The 15,277-nt window shown below is 53.0% G+C and overlaps 1 protein-coding gene across 1 annotated transcript in view; it reads left to right on the forward strand.

The window, feature by feature from the left end:
* Positions 1-15,277, forward strand: part of LOC148643888 (uncharacterized) — a 49,766-nt gene that overhangs the window by 10,300 nt on the left and 24,189 nt on the right. Inside the window, exons 3-10 of the mRNA XM_088615097.1 lie at positions 797-975; positions 1,400-1,476; positions 5,316-5,415; positions 5,917-5,995; positions 6,138-6,413; positions 9,318-9,763; positions 11,029-11,201; positions 12,629-12,838. Of these exons, the coding sequence (XP_088471223.1) occupies positions 797-975; positions 1,400-1,476; positions 5,316-5,353 (294 nt within the window). The 3' untranslated portion in view covers positions 5,354-5,415; positions 5,917-5,995; positions 6,138-6,413; ... (1 more) ...; positions 11,029-11,201; positions 12,629-12,838. The remainder of the gene's footprint in view (positions 1-796; positions 976-1,399; positions 1,477-5,315; positions 5,416-5,916; positions 5,996-6,137; positions 6,414-9,317; positions 9,764-11,028; positions 11,202-12,628; positions 12,839-15,277) is intronic.

Here is a 15,277-nt window from a genome sequence, read left to right on the forward strand (position 1 = left end):
GATTCAGAAGTTTGAGCAGAGGACTCGGCAGGGCAGCTCTGGTCAGACGCCCCCTTGTGGTGTGGCAGGTTAGTGCAGCATTTTGACCGAGTACACGACGGTCAAAAAAAAAGTAGTAATAATTAATAATAATCCTTTACACTCACGTAGCGCTTTTCTGGCCCCTCCACTCGGGGCTCTTTAGAGGTAATGGGGATCCTCTCCACCACCACCAGTGTGCAGCCCCACCTGGATGATGCACCAGTCCGCTCCCCCCACACCAGCTCTCAGTGGGGAGGAGAGCAGAGTGATGGAGCCAGTTCAGAGAGGGGGGTTATTAGGAGGCCATGACTGGTAAAGGCCAGAGGGAAAGTTGGCCAGGACTCCGGGGTTAATACCCTTACATCGGAGTAGGAAAATCCAATGCTCTGCTAAAGACCTAACACACCATGTCGTCCGTTCTGAGTGTGCATGTGGCATAATAATGAGACGCAACTCTACCTGTGCTGTCAGGCCAAGATTGTGCCCGGTTCTCTCTGTGACAGAGGCGTTCCAGGTGTCATTGTGTTGTCCCGTGACAGAGCTCTTCTGGGTGACACTGAAGGCAGTGAATGCTTCCATCTCAGTGACTGTTTCCTGTTTCCTCTTGCCTTCGGCCACCGAGCGCCGGCGCCGGCGTTCGCCCGCCGGGGTCGGTCACTGACACACGGCGGGCGTGGAGTCGCTCTGCATTGACGAGATGACAACGGCGGCTTCCGAAAACACAAGGGCAGTTTTAAAAAAAAAAATGTTTTCCTGTGTTGCCGTTTCTCCCCAGGTTTCGCACCAGCGACTTGCTCGGAGGGTGGCTTGCGCCGGGCGGCGGTTAGCCTCCTCCGGACCTGTGATGTCAGGTTGGAGCAGGGGTCCTCTAGGGGGCCGGCGCCGGCCCGCGGACGGGGGGAGCCTGAGGAACGCGGATCTGAGGCAGGCCGCGGTGTGGCCCTCCTGGAGCAGGTAAGGAGAGATTTCCTCCTTCACAAGCTGGGGGTGACCGTGTGGACTTCAGGGAGCTCAACACCAATGGGCCTTAAACTGAGACACAGACAGAACCGGGCCTGTTAGTATCCAGGTGGATACTTTAAAAAAAATCAGACAAGTTACAAACAAGTTTGGTATCTTGGAGTGTGGCCGGGCAGCTTGTTCCACGCTCCTACCCCCCTCTGTGTAAAGTAGAACCTCCCGTTGTGGGTCTGAAATGCGCTCCCACGCATTAAATGTGGTGCCGAAAATTGTGCAGACCACTCTATATAAGACCTCACTTAATGTAACATTCCTGGCTTTACTGTCCTGGGCTTTTAACTATCTGGCATACCATGGTTTGTCCTTTCTTTTTCTTTCCTGAATCTCTTGTTTCTGTTCATTTCTTCCTGCAGACTAGATATTTAGCGGAAGACTTTTCCTCCGAGGATAAAGGCTTTGTCCACCCCGGAGACCGTGTCCTTGGAGATGCATATTGTAAGAAAATGTCAAGGGGAGACCTCTGAGACGTTCAGTGATTCCTGAGTTGGTTTTTCAAAGTCTGTTGCTGAAGTTGGTGGGCTTGTTTTCAGGAGGCACACAGCAAAGCAGGGAGAAGCAGAGATAAGAGGGGCACTTTCTGCTCCACCGCAGGAAATACTCTGGGATTAGACAGTTGCTTAAAACATCCCAGAATTCCCACACGTCCCAGAATCGGAGCAGCACCCATTCCTACTGGCAGAGGAAGCCCAACAGGGTTGCAGCCTAGGGTGTGATCTCCTGTACCGGCCTGCGGACCTGAGAGAGCAGGCCTCTCCCACACAGGACTGTTGTAAACGTCTGTGAGTGTGTGAGAACAGCAACTGTTTGCTCATTCTTATTGCTTTGACCACACTGCAATTCATCAGTCACGCCAGTAAAGCCGTTTGAGCAAACAGGGCGCTGTCCTCTACCGAGCCTCACGACTCCTGGCTGGCCCCCTCCTCTCTCCCACGCTGATTATATTCGTGTTTGAAGCCCCCCGCAGGTCTAGAAATAATTTTTCGAACTGGTTTTCATTTCCTGTTGTTGTGGGGGAAGGAAAAGACCAAAAAAAGCCCAGAGCAAAGGACTAAGGCCAGGGTTGTCACAGTCTGTGTCTTTGGGGTGAGAGTGGCGTGGAGAGAGAGATCATTTTATTAGCCCTATACAATTTCTCGCATTAGGAATTTGTCTTTTCGCAGACCCCAGCTTGCTCTCCATGAGACACACAGACAGGGAGAGAAGCTGGGGGTCAGAGCGCAGGGTCAGCCATTTATACGGCGCCCCTGGAGCAGCTGGGGTGAAGGGCCTTGCTCAGGGGCCCAACGGAGTAGGATTCCTCTGCAACCTTCCAGCCACAGGCACAGATCCTGAGCCACAGAGCCACCGCTCCGCCCGGAGAGGAATGTGGGTCTATCTTTGCTCCCAGATACTCAACTCCTTCCTCTTCTCCGTTTCCCTTTCTTCCTAAACCCCCCCCTTATCTCTCTCCCTCCCTCTTTTTTTCCCCGAATCATCTCTTCTCCTGTGCCACGTTCCCTGTGCATCTCTCCCAAGCTGACCGTTTGCCATGCCGGCGTCGAAGTCGCCTGACTATGTGGAAGTGGATTTAAAACTGGGAACGGAGGCACTCCTTTACACAAAGAGGTGTGGGAGCATGGAACAAGCTGAGCAGCCATGTAGTTGAAACCAATCCCCTCAATTCCTTCAAGAAACAGCGGGGTGAGATCCTGTTAGCGGTTATCTAACAAGCCACATGGGCTGACTGATGTCTTGTTTGTATCCCTTCAGTTCTTATGAGCTGTCCCTGTATTCCTCCTGTATGGGCTTTATATCCGATGTGCCACAGAGACAGCACAACAGGTACGATAGCCAGCGGGTCACGTTTTCGTTGGTCAAGCCAGGCTGGAACGTCCTAAAGGCAGGGAGTCGTTGCTGTGAAGTGCGCTGTCCGTGTTGAGGATGTTTGTGGTGTTCAGGGTGAGGTTGGTGCCAGACAGAACAGTCCGTGCACTGGTGATAGCATTGGACAGGTTCTTGTGCTTGAATTGAATTTATTTACTAATGGGGACTGATTGGTTTTTTTTTTTTGTCTCCCGGCTTTAACGAACTGGGCCATTTATTTCAATGAAAAAGGTCAATGTTCAGCTTCCTTAAAGGGATGAGTCACGTGTGAAACCAAGATTGCTTTCGCCCTCCTGAGCACATCGAAGATGTACATCAGTACTGGGAATATTCCAGCTCCACTGTTCCTCCCAGCCGAGCAGATACGTAACACTTGTACGTCGGCTGCTTGCGGTTTTACATCCCGTTCTGTGGTGTCCCCGTTTGTGGTGGAAACGCAGCCCTGTTCTCTTACTCAGTGCCCCCCAAAAAACCACCTCTCCATCTCTCTCACTCGCTCGCTCGCTCACTCCAGTGGGGTCTATGCGTCCCTCTTGGAAAGGGAAACATTCTGAAATATCCTGTCAGGCCCCTCTCCTCGGAGGTCTGTCGCTGCTCTAGGTGTTTCATTTCCAGGCAAATTTAATCGCCCATGACCCCCTCTGTGCCTCCCCCCCCCCCCCAAAATTAATTTCCTCACCTGCAGTTGCTTCTCAATCTCTCCAGCAAACTATTGAAGCCCAAACACAAGCTAAAAGCTTAGCAGCGAAAATACAGGCAGCGTCGCAATGAAGTTACCAAGGCCTGACCGGGCCTGTTCATTAAGTCTTTGTGGTGCGGCTCACAGTTAATTGTTCTTTAGCACAGTGCACATTTGCTGGGGTTTATTAGTGTAAGGATAGGGCTCTCTAGGGCTCACAGCGTTGTGCGACCTGAAATTTCCTCCTCAGCACACTTCCTCTCCCTCCCTCTCTCTTTCTTTATTTGCAGGGGGGGAATTGTTTACACAAAGTCTGCGTGTGCAGCTTGCAAACAAACACAGATTTGGTTAATTTGCGAGCGTGTTGTTAGCAGCAGTTTCCCAGATTGAATGATCAGGAGACTTTGGAGAGGTATCATTGAGAAATGAACACGGATTAACGGGCAAAAATTCATTATACTCCATAAATTAGTCAATAACTCTTTTGGGGTGAGAAGCGATAATTCTCTGCATTTATACATCTAGATTTAGTTTGGATTCAGACTGAACAGCTGCAGTTATCTTTATAGTGTGTATATAGACAGTAGACCTTCTGTAAAGTAATACATTGCTGCTTAAAATCAGTTTCCTCCAACTTATTTCGAAACAAGAAATTTAAGAATAGACCCCCCACGTTAGGAACCTGTCCCTGTATTATGTTTTAAAAGTGACTTTCCACAGCGTATCTGAAGAGAAAGTGGAAATTCGTGCAGCGGACACAACAGTGGAAAATGCTGCATTGCAAAATGAAAGTGTCTTTTGCCTACACAATGTCTGTGCTTGTGTCCCTGTTGCATGAATCTTTCTCTTCGGGGGGGGTTGTACAGTAGTCTGTCTGCATGCGGCAGTGATGACATCATCCTGCACTTCCTGAGAGAGAGAGGTCAAGGGGGGTGGGAGGTCACAGTGCGAGTCTTTCTTCCCTTGCTGTCTGGATCGCTGTGTCTGCTAGCCTCCTGGTCTGCGTCTTCCACAAGTGTCTGTTGAAGTGAGGCACAGCATTTCAGGCTAGCTTTCGCTGGGTTTGACGGATCTTGTCCGGCTGTTTCTCAAAGGATCATCCCAGGTCATGGCTCCAACAGCATGACTGGAGAATTTGACCTAGAGCCTGATCTACAGCCATGTGCGTGAAGACCTTCTTCCCGTTTTTGTCCAGAATGTGCTCCTTGTTCATTTTCACTGTCCTGGGATCTTTGCTTGTTGACCCTGAGAGAAGCCCATCAAGATGACCTTGTCCGTAACAGTTCACGGTCAAATACTTTAGTAAAGTCTCCCCTTAGCCCCCACTGTGTTGTAGGCTAACCATACTGTATTTTGTTTATTTTGGCCCATTTGTGCAGGACATTCCTTTAAAGTCAGGAATTAATTTCAGGACCCTTACTAATGCAAGAAATTGTATACGGCTAATAAACTGATCTCTTAAACCTTACTAGCATTGAACTTTTAGAGCTAAATCTCACTTCCTAGAAAATAAGTAGCACGTTTTGCTTTGACCAAACTAGCTTTCAAATAACTTGGGAAAAATAAGACTAAATTGTAAAGTCTTTTGTGTTGCAAAATGGCTCTACTGCTTCCTTGTTCAATGTGAACACGTGTACACACATTTCAAGAAAACGTTCAGAAAATTCCAGGCCAATAAAATATTGAGTCACCTTAAGCAGAACGAGAAATCTGGAAAACCTTTTTTTTTCAGTGCCTTTAGATGACGTCTTCTGGGTTGAGGAATGCTGAACACATGAAACAGATGTCCGTTCAGGACTGAGAGCAGAAGATGTTTCTTTGCACAAAGAGTGGTAAGTGTTGGAAACAAGCTGTTGAGCCAGATTGTTAATGCTGACTCTCGGGGCCCTTTTGATGCATTCTGTCTACTCCAGTCTTTAGTTCATTGCATTTTTTGTTCTCTGCCCCACCCGAATTCTGCTCCGATCTGAACCGATGTCCAGCACCTCTGCAATGAAATACTGAAGTGTCAATCGAGCACTTCATATACGGTCAGCGTCAAATTCTGGAGTTACCTGATCAAGGAGGTCCAAACAGACCCCTGTTATTTGTAACCTACGTGATGTTTGTGCATTTTAAAAATCAGGGTGAAATCAGATAATAAAAAAAAACTACCTTTAAAAGCGGTTTTAGAGCACTATATTTTTACTCAGCAGGACTGAGGCAGAGGGAATTCAGACATGAATGGGGGCATTTCTGTTCCGGTCTTTAAGTTTTTTTTTAAATAAGTGGGGTTTATTTTTCTGTCCTTTTTTTTTTTTTTACACCTGAGGTGCCTTTTCTCCTATTCCTAGATGCAATAAGGGAAGATGACAGCGCTCCGGGTTCCGACTGAGCCAAAGATGGAGCAATTGGGAAATGACAAGTTTGCTTGTAAGCTCTGCCGGAGGCGCAGATTGAATGTGGGGAAAACTGGAGATTCGGGGGGGGTGGGAGGGTTATTTGTGAAAATTACAGGCTCTTTTATTTTATAGATCCTGTTTTTTCTTTTTTTTGGTATTGTCGCTCGATACAGCTCACTGTCGGTCGTCCGGCTACTGCTTCAGTCTCTCCTGCCTGACTCCTCCAGACTCAACAGGAGCCGGTGGTGGGGGAGTGTGAAAGTGGGGCGCGTTGGCCGGCCTGTAATTTGGCGCAGACGATGGGACGCTGGACTGTAAACAGGTGCCGTCCTTCGGATGAGGCTTAAAAGCGAGGTCCTGACTCTGGAATTGGAAAGGAGGAGGAGGATATGGCCAGTAGTCATGTCACCCTGAGGCACACCGCTGGCAGCCCCACTGGAGCTCAGCAGGTGGGAGCCTGGCCAGTACCTGGATGGGAGACCTCCTGGGAAAAACTGAGGCTGCTGCTGGAGGAGGTGTTAGTGGGGCCAGCAGGGGGCGCTCACCCTGCGGTCTGTGTGAGTCCTAATGCCCCAGTATAGTGAGGGGGACACTATACTGTAAAAGGGCGCCGTCCTTTGGATGGGTGTAAAACCGAAGTCCTGACTCTCTGTGGTCATTAAAAATCCCAGGGCGTTTCTCATAAAGAGTAGGGGTGTTACCCCGGTGTCCTGGCCCAATTCCCCCCTGGCCTTTACCAGTCATGACCTCCTAATAATCCCCATCTCTGAACTGGTTCCATCACTCTGCTCTCCTCCCCACTGAGAGCTGGTGTGTGGGGGGAGCGGACTGGCGCATCATCCAGGTGGGGCTGCACACTGGTGGTGGCAGTGGGATCCCCATGACCTGTACTGTGAGTGGAGTGTCCAGGAAAGCGCTCTATAAGTGTGAGGGATTATTGTTATTTATTCTGGCGCAGTGCGTAGTGCGCAGTGAATGTAGGGTGGGGGGAGAGGCCGGGGGTCCCAGTCCTTCTGGTTGAAAGCGACCTTCATGGGGACCCCACGTTCCAGCAACACAACGCCAGCGTGGTGGCAGCGCCGTGGTGCAGTGGGGTGATGCCAGTCGCCAGGGCCTGGAGGGAGATCGGATTTTGTCTTCTGGTCGTGGGTGGGTGGGTGGGGGTGTTATTAAGTTGCTGGGGTGACAGCTGAGGTGCCCCCCCCAACCCGATACCACCACACGACACTGAGCAGACAGTGGGGAGGGGAGGGCGTGGGTCAGGCCCCGACTGTGAGCCTCATTGCAGACCCATCATGGGACAGGAGAGCTCCAGAAACTTCTTATCCCCACGCCCCACCCTGCCCCCTCCAAGATGCTAAAACCCCCCACCCTCTTCCGCCAGTGTGTAAAACAACAGCCCGACTACTGTCCGTGTATGCGCGCGCGGGCCAGCAGTGAAATTCAACATGGCGGTGCCCGGTACCCGGGCCAGGCCAGGTTGGCGTGTGGGGGCCGGAGGAGAGGGAGAGGGTGCCTCCACCGTCCTTCTTGGGCGGGGGGGGGGGGTCCCGATCGATGGCCAGTTTCTCCCCACTCCGAGCAGGTCTCCTCCGTCTCGCGAGCTGCGTGAGGGGCTGTTTTTCCTGTTTTTGTTCAAAGCCCCGAGGGAAGGCGAGAGAAATGCGACAGTTAGAAAAAGACCGCGCCGCTTCTGCTCCCCAACCCCCCCGCCCCTCCCCACAACCAGACGAGCGCTCTTCCTCACAATAGCCGGCACGAACTCACAATTTGTGGCAACGGGCTGCCGTTTGTCGTCTCTCCGAGACCTCGATTACTCTCCCAGCGTGAGCCCGCGCGCGCGAGAGGAGGAAACTGCACAGAATTGAACAGTAATTGAAAATACAGAGCCCTCCCCCCCTCCTCCTCCTCCTCCTCCTCCTCCTCTTTCTCTCCTCCCTACCTCCCACACACACACTGACCCCACCCTGACTCCAGACAGATCCCTTTATTCCTCTTGTTCAGCATGGCCCCCCTCCCAGACACACACACACACACACACACACACGCGCGCTCCGGCCCCCTCACTCCTCCAGGGAATCGGATCGAAGTGGACAATTCAGCCCCAATTACAGCTGCCCGCAGGGGTGACCCCATTGTGCGCACTCGCGCCCCCCCCCAGCTCTCAGAATTGCAGGTATTGATGCGGCCAGTTTGTCTCCCTGTTCCTGCCCCCCCCCCCACAGGTACAGGTCGCCTCTCGTACAGTAGATCTCCCTCCCCTCGCCATCCTCTTCTCCCTGTTCGTGGTCTCTCTGCGCTTGGGGCACCCGTCAAACGGATCTGGGGGGGTCGCCCCGTTTGTCCGTCTGTCCATCCGTCTGTCAGGAGGTCGGTGAGCCGTTCCTTCGTTTTCCGGTCCGTGCCGAGCGGCGATGTGGAAAAGCAGGGAGATAGTGGTGTTTTTTTTTTTTAAGTGAGGAAGAGGAGGACGAGCTCGGACTTCGACTGGCTGCCGGCGGGGGCGCCAGGGTGCACAAAGGGTTAACCGTGCTCGTTTGGAATAGGCCCAACCCCAGCCCGGGCCCCTCGGGGAGTGGGGTCAGCCGCTCCCCGGCCTGCCTCCCCTAGTTAGCCCGCGTTTAGCTCCTGCACCCCTAATAATCGCTCGCTCGTTACCGCCGAGCAGCCGCTAATGATGCAAATATTTCCTCGCCGTACTGCTGGAGGGGGGTTATGGATAGAGGTTCCTCCCCCCCCCCCAGTGCAGTCGAACCTGGATTTACAACGGCCCTGCCTGCCCTCTACACTTCCTCCCAGAACACCCCCCCGCCCCACGACTGGCTGACTCGCTGCTCAAGACGGGTCCATTTCTAGCCGAATTGGCGGCCCTCGTTTCTGAAATGAGTCCCTTGCTCAGCCCTGACGCACACAATCGCACACAATCGCACACAGACACACAATCGCACACAGGCACACAATCGCACACAATCGCACACAGGCACACAATCGCACACAATCGCACACAGACGCACGCACACAGAGAAAGAGGGGTGCCCAGATACTGCCATGGGGGGGTGGCCGTTGAGGTCCCCAGACTGCCTGGTCTGTATAAATGAAGCACAAATTGAATTGCAGAGACAGAACGGAGTGCGGGGAGTGTAATGGGAGCCGGCAGCACTTAATTAACGGCTTAATTACAAGAAAAAATTTGGTTTTGTTCTCTGGGGCGCGCGCGCTCCGGCGCTGTTGTTATCTCTCTCTCTCTCCCCCCCTGCGTGTCTGCCTGTCTGTGCGGCTGGCTTCTCCCCTGACTTCCTGCCTGCGTCCCGCCTCTCTGCTGCTCGTGCTGGACCCCCGTCGGGGGGGGTTAGCTGGAGAGACTCTGTTTCCAAGCAGGTGAAGTTCGTCCAGAACTGTTCCAGCAGTCCACAGGGCGCATGGTCCACTGAGTCCACTGAGACCGCTGGCTGGACTGGGGCAGCTGGGGTAAAGACCTCACCCAGGGACTCGAACCCGCAACCCCCCAGCCCTGAGCCTACGCCAGCCCTCTCTAGACTGCCTTTAGTTGTACGTGAAGGTTGCGGTGGAGATCGTCATGTAAGACGGTGGCCTAGGGGGCATTAGGACCCACACAGACCGCAGGGTGAGCGCCCCCTACTGGCCCCACTAACACCTCTTCCAGCAGCAGCCTCAGCTTTACCCAGGAGGTCTCCCACCCAGGAACTGACCAGGCTCGGCTTCAGCGGGCTGCCAGTTGAGAGCCGCAGGGTGACAGAGCTGCTTGAATATCAGCAAATGCCGTGTTGCAGTGGCAGGGGTAAGGTAACCTGTCCCAGACTCTCGCTGTTTTCTCTCTCTCTCTCAGTAACACATAATACAGCCTTTCTTCAGCCAAGATCTCTAATCTCTGCTCATGTTCCAGCTATCTGCTCTGGAGCTGGGTCCCTCCGGTTGTACTGACATCATCGTTAATAATTTAGACAATAGCCGGTGTGCTGTCAGACTCACTAAGTGCAGACGGTCGGAGGTCTCGGCGCCCGACAGCGTGTGGACACCAGGTCCAGCATTACTCACTTTTTCCCCGACTCTGAAGTTAGACGGGTCAACGTTAAGGTGGAGAGAGGTTTGAAATACGATGCAGATTAGCTCTCGGGGTTGACAGATGTTTCGTAAAATACAACCCGCGGAGGAGTTTGGCTGCCTCTGGACAGCAGGGGTTATCAGAGGCTCTTTTGCTGCCAAGCTTTTGAGTTGAACCCGACTTGCGCTCAGTTGCGCGCAGGAAGCGTCGTTCCTAGGAGCTGAGAAAGGAGAGACTTGCAGGGATTTGCAGGCAGGAAAGGTGCCAGTAACTCTGCTGAAACTGGACGGCCCCTATCCCTGGTTACTGCTGGTGCCGGCGGTAAGCAGTTTGTGGATGCTGGCTGTGGTTTTGCACACAGACTGGGGTGGGAGGGGGTGGGTGCCCCAGAATGAGAGAAGAAGGAGGCCAGGAGGAAGTGGTTGATGCTGCTGAGAGATAAGATGACCAGTGGTGAACTGTGAGGCAGGCAGGGAGGGTCGGGCCACCAAGAACGTTTGTCCCCCACCCCCCCCACCCCTCACATGACTCTCGCCATCAACTTCCTCCAGATGGACCTGTTTGCTGTCACTTGCCTTCAGATGAAAGCTTTTCCCCGGCCGTGTCCCCCAGCATCCAAAGCAAACTAATAGCTCCTGATTGGTTTCTTTTTACCAGTGGTGCAGAATGGGCAGAAAATCTTATCCCCCCCCGCTCATCCCTGCTCACCCCTGCTGGCCTGCATGGCCCCGCCCCCTTTTTCAAGACCCCGCCTCCTCCGGGGTGGGCCACCGGGCCTTGCCATAATGCACCTGGAATTCAGCACGGGGCACAAAACGGAGCACGCACAAACAACTCTCCTGGCCGCGTTTTTCGCACGGGTGCCGGACGCCGATGTCCGCGCAAGAGGCAGGTCGGGCGCCGAAATGTGGCGGGGAACCTGCAGAGTTTCGGTTTTTTTGGGGGGGGTGTCGTGGAGTGGGAGTGGGTGGCCCACCTTTTAACCCCCCCCTCCCTAACAGGTGTGGAGCAGCATCGCTGGATCTGGATGTCAAAGGTCATCACCCCTCCCCCCCCCTGCCCTCTCCTGGTTTCACTCCTGGTGGCTGGGATTGAAAAGGAGGATTCGGGAAACGTTCCCCAGGTGAACGGAAGAAGACTGTATTCCCATTTCCCCACCGTGTGCAGGCTTCAGGTGTGGTAGCCCCGTTGGGCACAGCGTAATCATTCTAGACTTGAAGGTCGCTGCTACTGTGAAGTCAGGTGGCAGTCAGAGGCTCAGCAGGGCTGGGCCTGGTCAGTCCTCGGTCCTCTAGGAAAACCATGCACATCCGACCGGCACAGCGTTTCCCATCCCGTGCACGAGAGACGATGCTGTAGGAGCTCTCCTCCTCCCCTGGAGACATTGCACTGAGGTCTTACTTGGTCAGGACACTACTTGGTCACTAGTGATCTTCCAGCACTGTGAGCGTGGCCGGGGTGTGAACCCTGGTGCGCTGGCAGCACAGAACACCCTGAAAAGCTTGCGGTTGGAGCTTAAAGAAACAATTTTAGGGTAAATCATTGTAGACGTTTCCATCCTTGATCCAGCTTCTCTTTGGAGGGGTAATTGTTCAAGGGAGAGAACCTTCTTGAACCAGGATTTCGGCAACAGTTTTTGACGCCGCCTACACTGAAAATCAAATTAATGACCCGACCCCGTTGCAGGTGACTTAGACTAATATTCTTTGGCCTTTGTTCTCCCTGATTAGTATACACGCTGCGCGCAGCAGAAAAAAAAACCGGGACCCCCTCAACAAATGTTCAAAAAACAAAGAAAAACGTTTTTTTTTGTGTGTGTTTAACACTGTCGCATCTGACTCTGGGCAGGGAAACGGTTAATAGGACTGTAATAGTTTCCTGCCGCCTCTGAGCTCAGAATTAAACCAGATGGACTCATTTACAGCCAATTAGCTCCAGCGCTGTAAGTAGAGCCTCACCTGTGCAATTAAACCTTTTATTAAAACGTCCCAGCAGCCCTCCCTGCGCTGTTCCGACACTGCATTTCATTACAGACCCCCCCCCCCAGCCCCCTGCCGCAGGCACGGTCTCACCCCCCCCCCACACACACACACACGCTCAGCTGGAGTTCTCTCCCAGATGGGAACTCGAATTTGTGACATCGGGGCGACAGGCCAATTAAAAAAGGCAAAGGGGTGGGGGTGGGGGTTGACTTTTCTCCTTTTGATTTCTTGCGGCTCAACTTGCGTAAAAGCACATTGCTGCATTCTGATACAGGTGGGGCTGCACACTGGTGGCGGCAGTGGGATTCCCCATTACCTGCAAAGCGCTTTGAGTGGAGGGTCCATTTGAGTTGGAGGTCTCCCATCCAGGTACTGGCCAGGCTCCCACCTGCTGAGCTCCAGTGGGGCTGCCCAGTGGGGTTGGGCAGCTGGTTTGGACGTCACGGGGCCCGTGTGCGGGCGATAGTTCCGAAGTGGCTAATTCGCGTCCACCTCTCCGAAGGTCGCACCCGTGTCCTTCTCAGGTTTCCCAGTCTCCCAGCACGCCCGTTTAGCTGGTTCTCATCGGAAAAAAGTGCCAGTTCAGGAGAGGGGTTTTTTTTTTTTGTATCTTAAACAGAAATGGTTCTCCTGGGCTGAAGGGAGAGAGGACGGATTCCCCCCCCCCGAGAGCCGATGACAGGAGGGAGAGGGAGAGTCGGGGAGCGAGAGCAGTGTTGGAATGCTGGAGGAAATTAGCTGGATTATCGGGAAAGCTGGTCGGGGTCAGGCCTGGGCAGCAGCCGTGTGTGGCCTGAAAACAATTAGCTGACTGTCGATGGAGTGGCAGGTCTGTTTTATCGTTTTTAATTATTTTGCAGGCGGGGGTGTGGCCGGGGGGGGGGTCATGGAGATTTACTGTACCGGCACCAGCAGCCCCGTCCAATCCTCTGTGGTTTAGCAGTTTGGGGATTCTTTTGTGCTCCTAACCAGGACCATGTGTGCGATGAGAAATGAGACCTGGGTCTCACCCTGTCCAGTCCAGACCCTGCTGGCTGTGATTGCGGATCTCCCCTCTCAGCAGAGGCTTTCAAAGCCCTGGCCTCACCCGCCACCATCGCCCTGAACCTGCCCTGCGATCGACGTTGTTGTAGCTCGGCTTCCACTGCAACTTTCTTTTTTTACAAAAAAAAAGAAAGCAGCCCGATATCAGTCAGCCTGGTCATGTTAACGATCCGCAGATCACGCACTGTCCGGCTTTGCCGGATTCCCCGGGATCGTTGGCGTCAGGCCCCGCAGGATGCACGGAGTCGGGGGACCGGCTGGTGCTGACTGCTCGCTCCTTTCTGCGTTCCCGACGCTGCCTTGTACGCAAAAGCTCTCTCTTTGAAGACTGTTGCTTCTCCCCCATGTTGCGGGCTTCGTATTACAATAGTCACGATGGGTTAATAATATTGTCATAGCTATAGTTGACCGCATGAATGCTGCATGCGTGATAGGCGGCAATGACCGGCTGGTGCCCATAGGGGGCGCTGCACAGCCGCCACTCCTCTCTCCGGGGGCATCCCTGCGCTGCAGTTTCAGAGCGACTGGGCCGTGCGTAGGAATGTGGCAGCGGCGCCTCCTCTACCTCACCTTTCTCCCTCTCTCTCTCCCTCCTTCTCCTAATCATCTCCTCCATCTCCCCCCTCGGCCCCTGCCTGGCTCGGTTGTGTGATGGTCCGTTTCACCTCGCTCCAAAAACAACACCGCCTGCCCTCCACTCCGCTCCACACACACACACACACACACACACACACACACACACACACACACACACACACACACACACACACCCCCCACCCAGCCGGTGCACCAGAGACAGAGATAAGCCCCCCCCCCCCCCCATCCCTCCCCGCTCAAGGTCTCGGTCAGCTCCACTCCATCACAGTTCACAGTTTGTAGGTCTTGAAAAGGCTGTCTTGGCCGGGAGAGTCTGGGGTCAAAAGGTCACTACCCTGTAGCCCGAAGCCAATCCGTTAATTAAAGATCCGCCGGATCAACAACCAACGACAAAGCCCTTTGTCTCGGTGCGTCTCACCTGGCACAGCGGGTCGGACCTGTTCCCATCGGCTGAGAGCGAACTACACTCTCGAGTCCGAGAGCGTCTTCACTCGCGTTTTGTAAAATCGACGAGAGCTCAGAACGGTGAAACCTGGGTGGACTCTTCCGACGGGCTTTTGAGTCTTTTGCGTTGCTCTAAGTGGCGCCAGGTTTTTACGCCCACAAACAGACATAGCGCGTTTAAATAAACCGTAACACAGCAGTTGTGAGACGCATCTACAGGGAGATGTTAGTGGACAGGCCCACAAGGGTGTCGTATTGCGGGGAAAAAAAAGGTTTTCGGATAGGTCCCTCAAGGGTTTATGTGTGTGTGTGTGTTTTTTTTTTTTTACAACTGGAGGCAAGTAATTGTGATAGATCTTTCTCGTTCCCCGCAGAGGAAAGCTGCATATTTTCTTTTACGGTCTGACGCAGGCTGCAGTTGTAAATCCCGATGATCTCGGAATCTGTCAGCAAAAACATGCCGGGAGTCCCTCGTGCAGAAACAGAAGGTTTTTTTTTTTTTTTTAGGATCGCTAAAAGCCAGGGCGCTGGTTTTGTAACTTTTCCTGGCCTGCAAGGGCCAGACTTTTGGAGGAGGCCTTGTAGCTATGCCCAAATCAACCAAGGCATACAATGGTTTGTTTTGCAATGTGCTGCGATAGTTTTGGATCTGTCGCATTTCTGTTTTGGAAAAGTGAGCTGCATTAAACCAAATTTTTGTGAGCAAGGTTAGGTGGCTCTTTTTTTTTTTCTCTACTGTATACCGCTGCAACTACCCGTTAACTGTACTGGCAGACGAACCGGGAGTGTTTATCTGCTCTGGATGGGGTCCTAGGGTACAATCGGTGAGCACAAGCTGGCCTTTTTCAAGACAACAGCCCGAAAACCTGTTTGGTTGGGCTGCGCCTTTAGTTTGAAAGGAAGTCGGCACCATAATGTAATGTGATAATGTTAATGTTGCTTTATCGGCCCTATACAATTTCTTGCATTAGGAATTAGTCTTTTCGCAGACCCCAGCTTGCTCTCCATGAGACACACAGACAGGGAGAGAAGCTCTTTTCGGGAGACGCCCTGGGATTTTTCAGGACCTCGGTTTTACGACAGTGCCCTTTTACGGTTTGGGCATTGAAAAACCCACCTGTTTCTGCACCTCTTAAATTGTTAAGATTTTGGGCAGGGGCAGGGGAGGGGGGTAGCTCTTTTT

This window comes from Lepisosteus platostomus, chromosome 21, assembly GCF_059453375.1.
Source record: "Lepisosteus platostomus isolate fLepPlt1 chromosome 21, fLepPlt1.hap1, whole genome shotgun sequence".
Classification (NCBI taxonomy): Eukaryota; Metazoa; Chordata; class Actinopteri; order Semionotiformes; family Lepisosteidae; genus Lepisosteus; species Lepisosteus platostomus.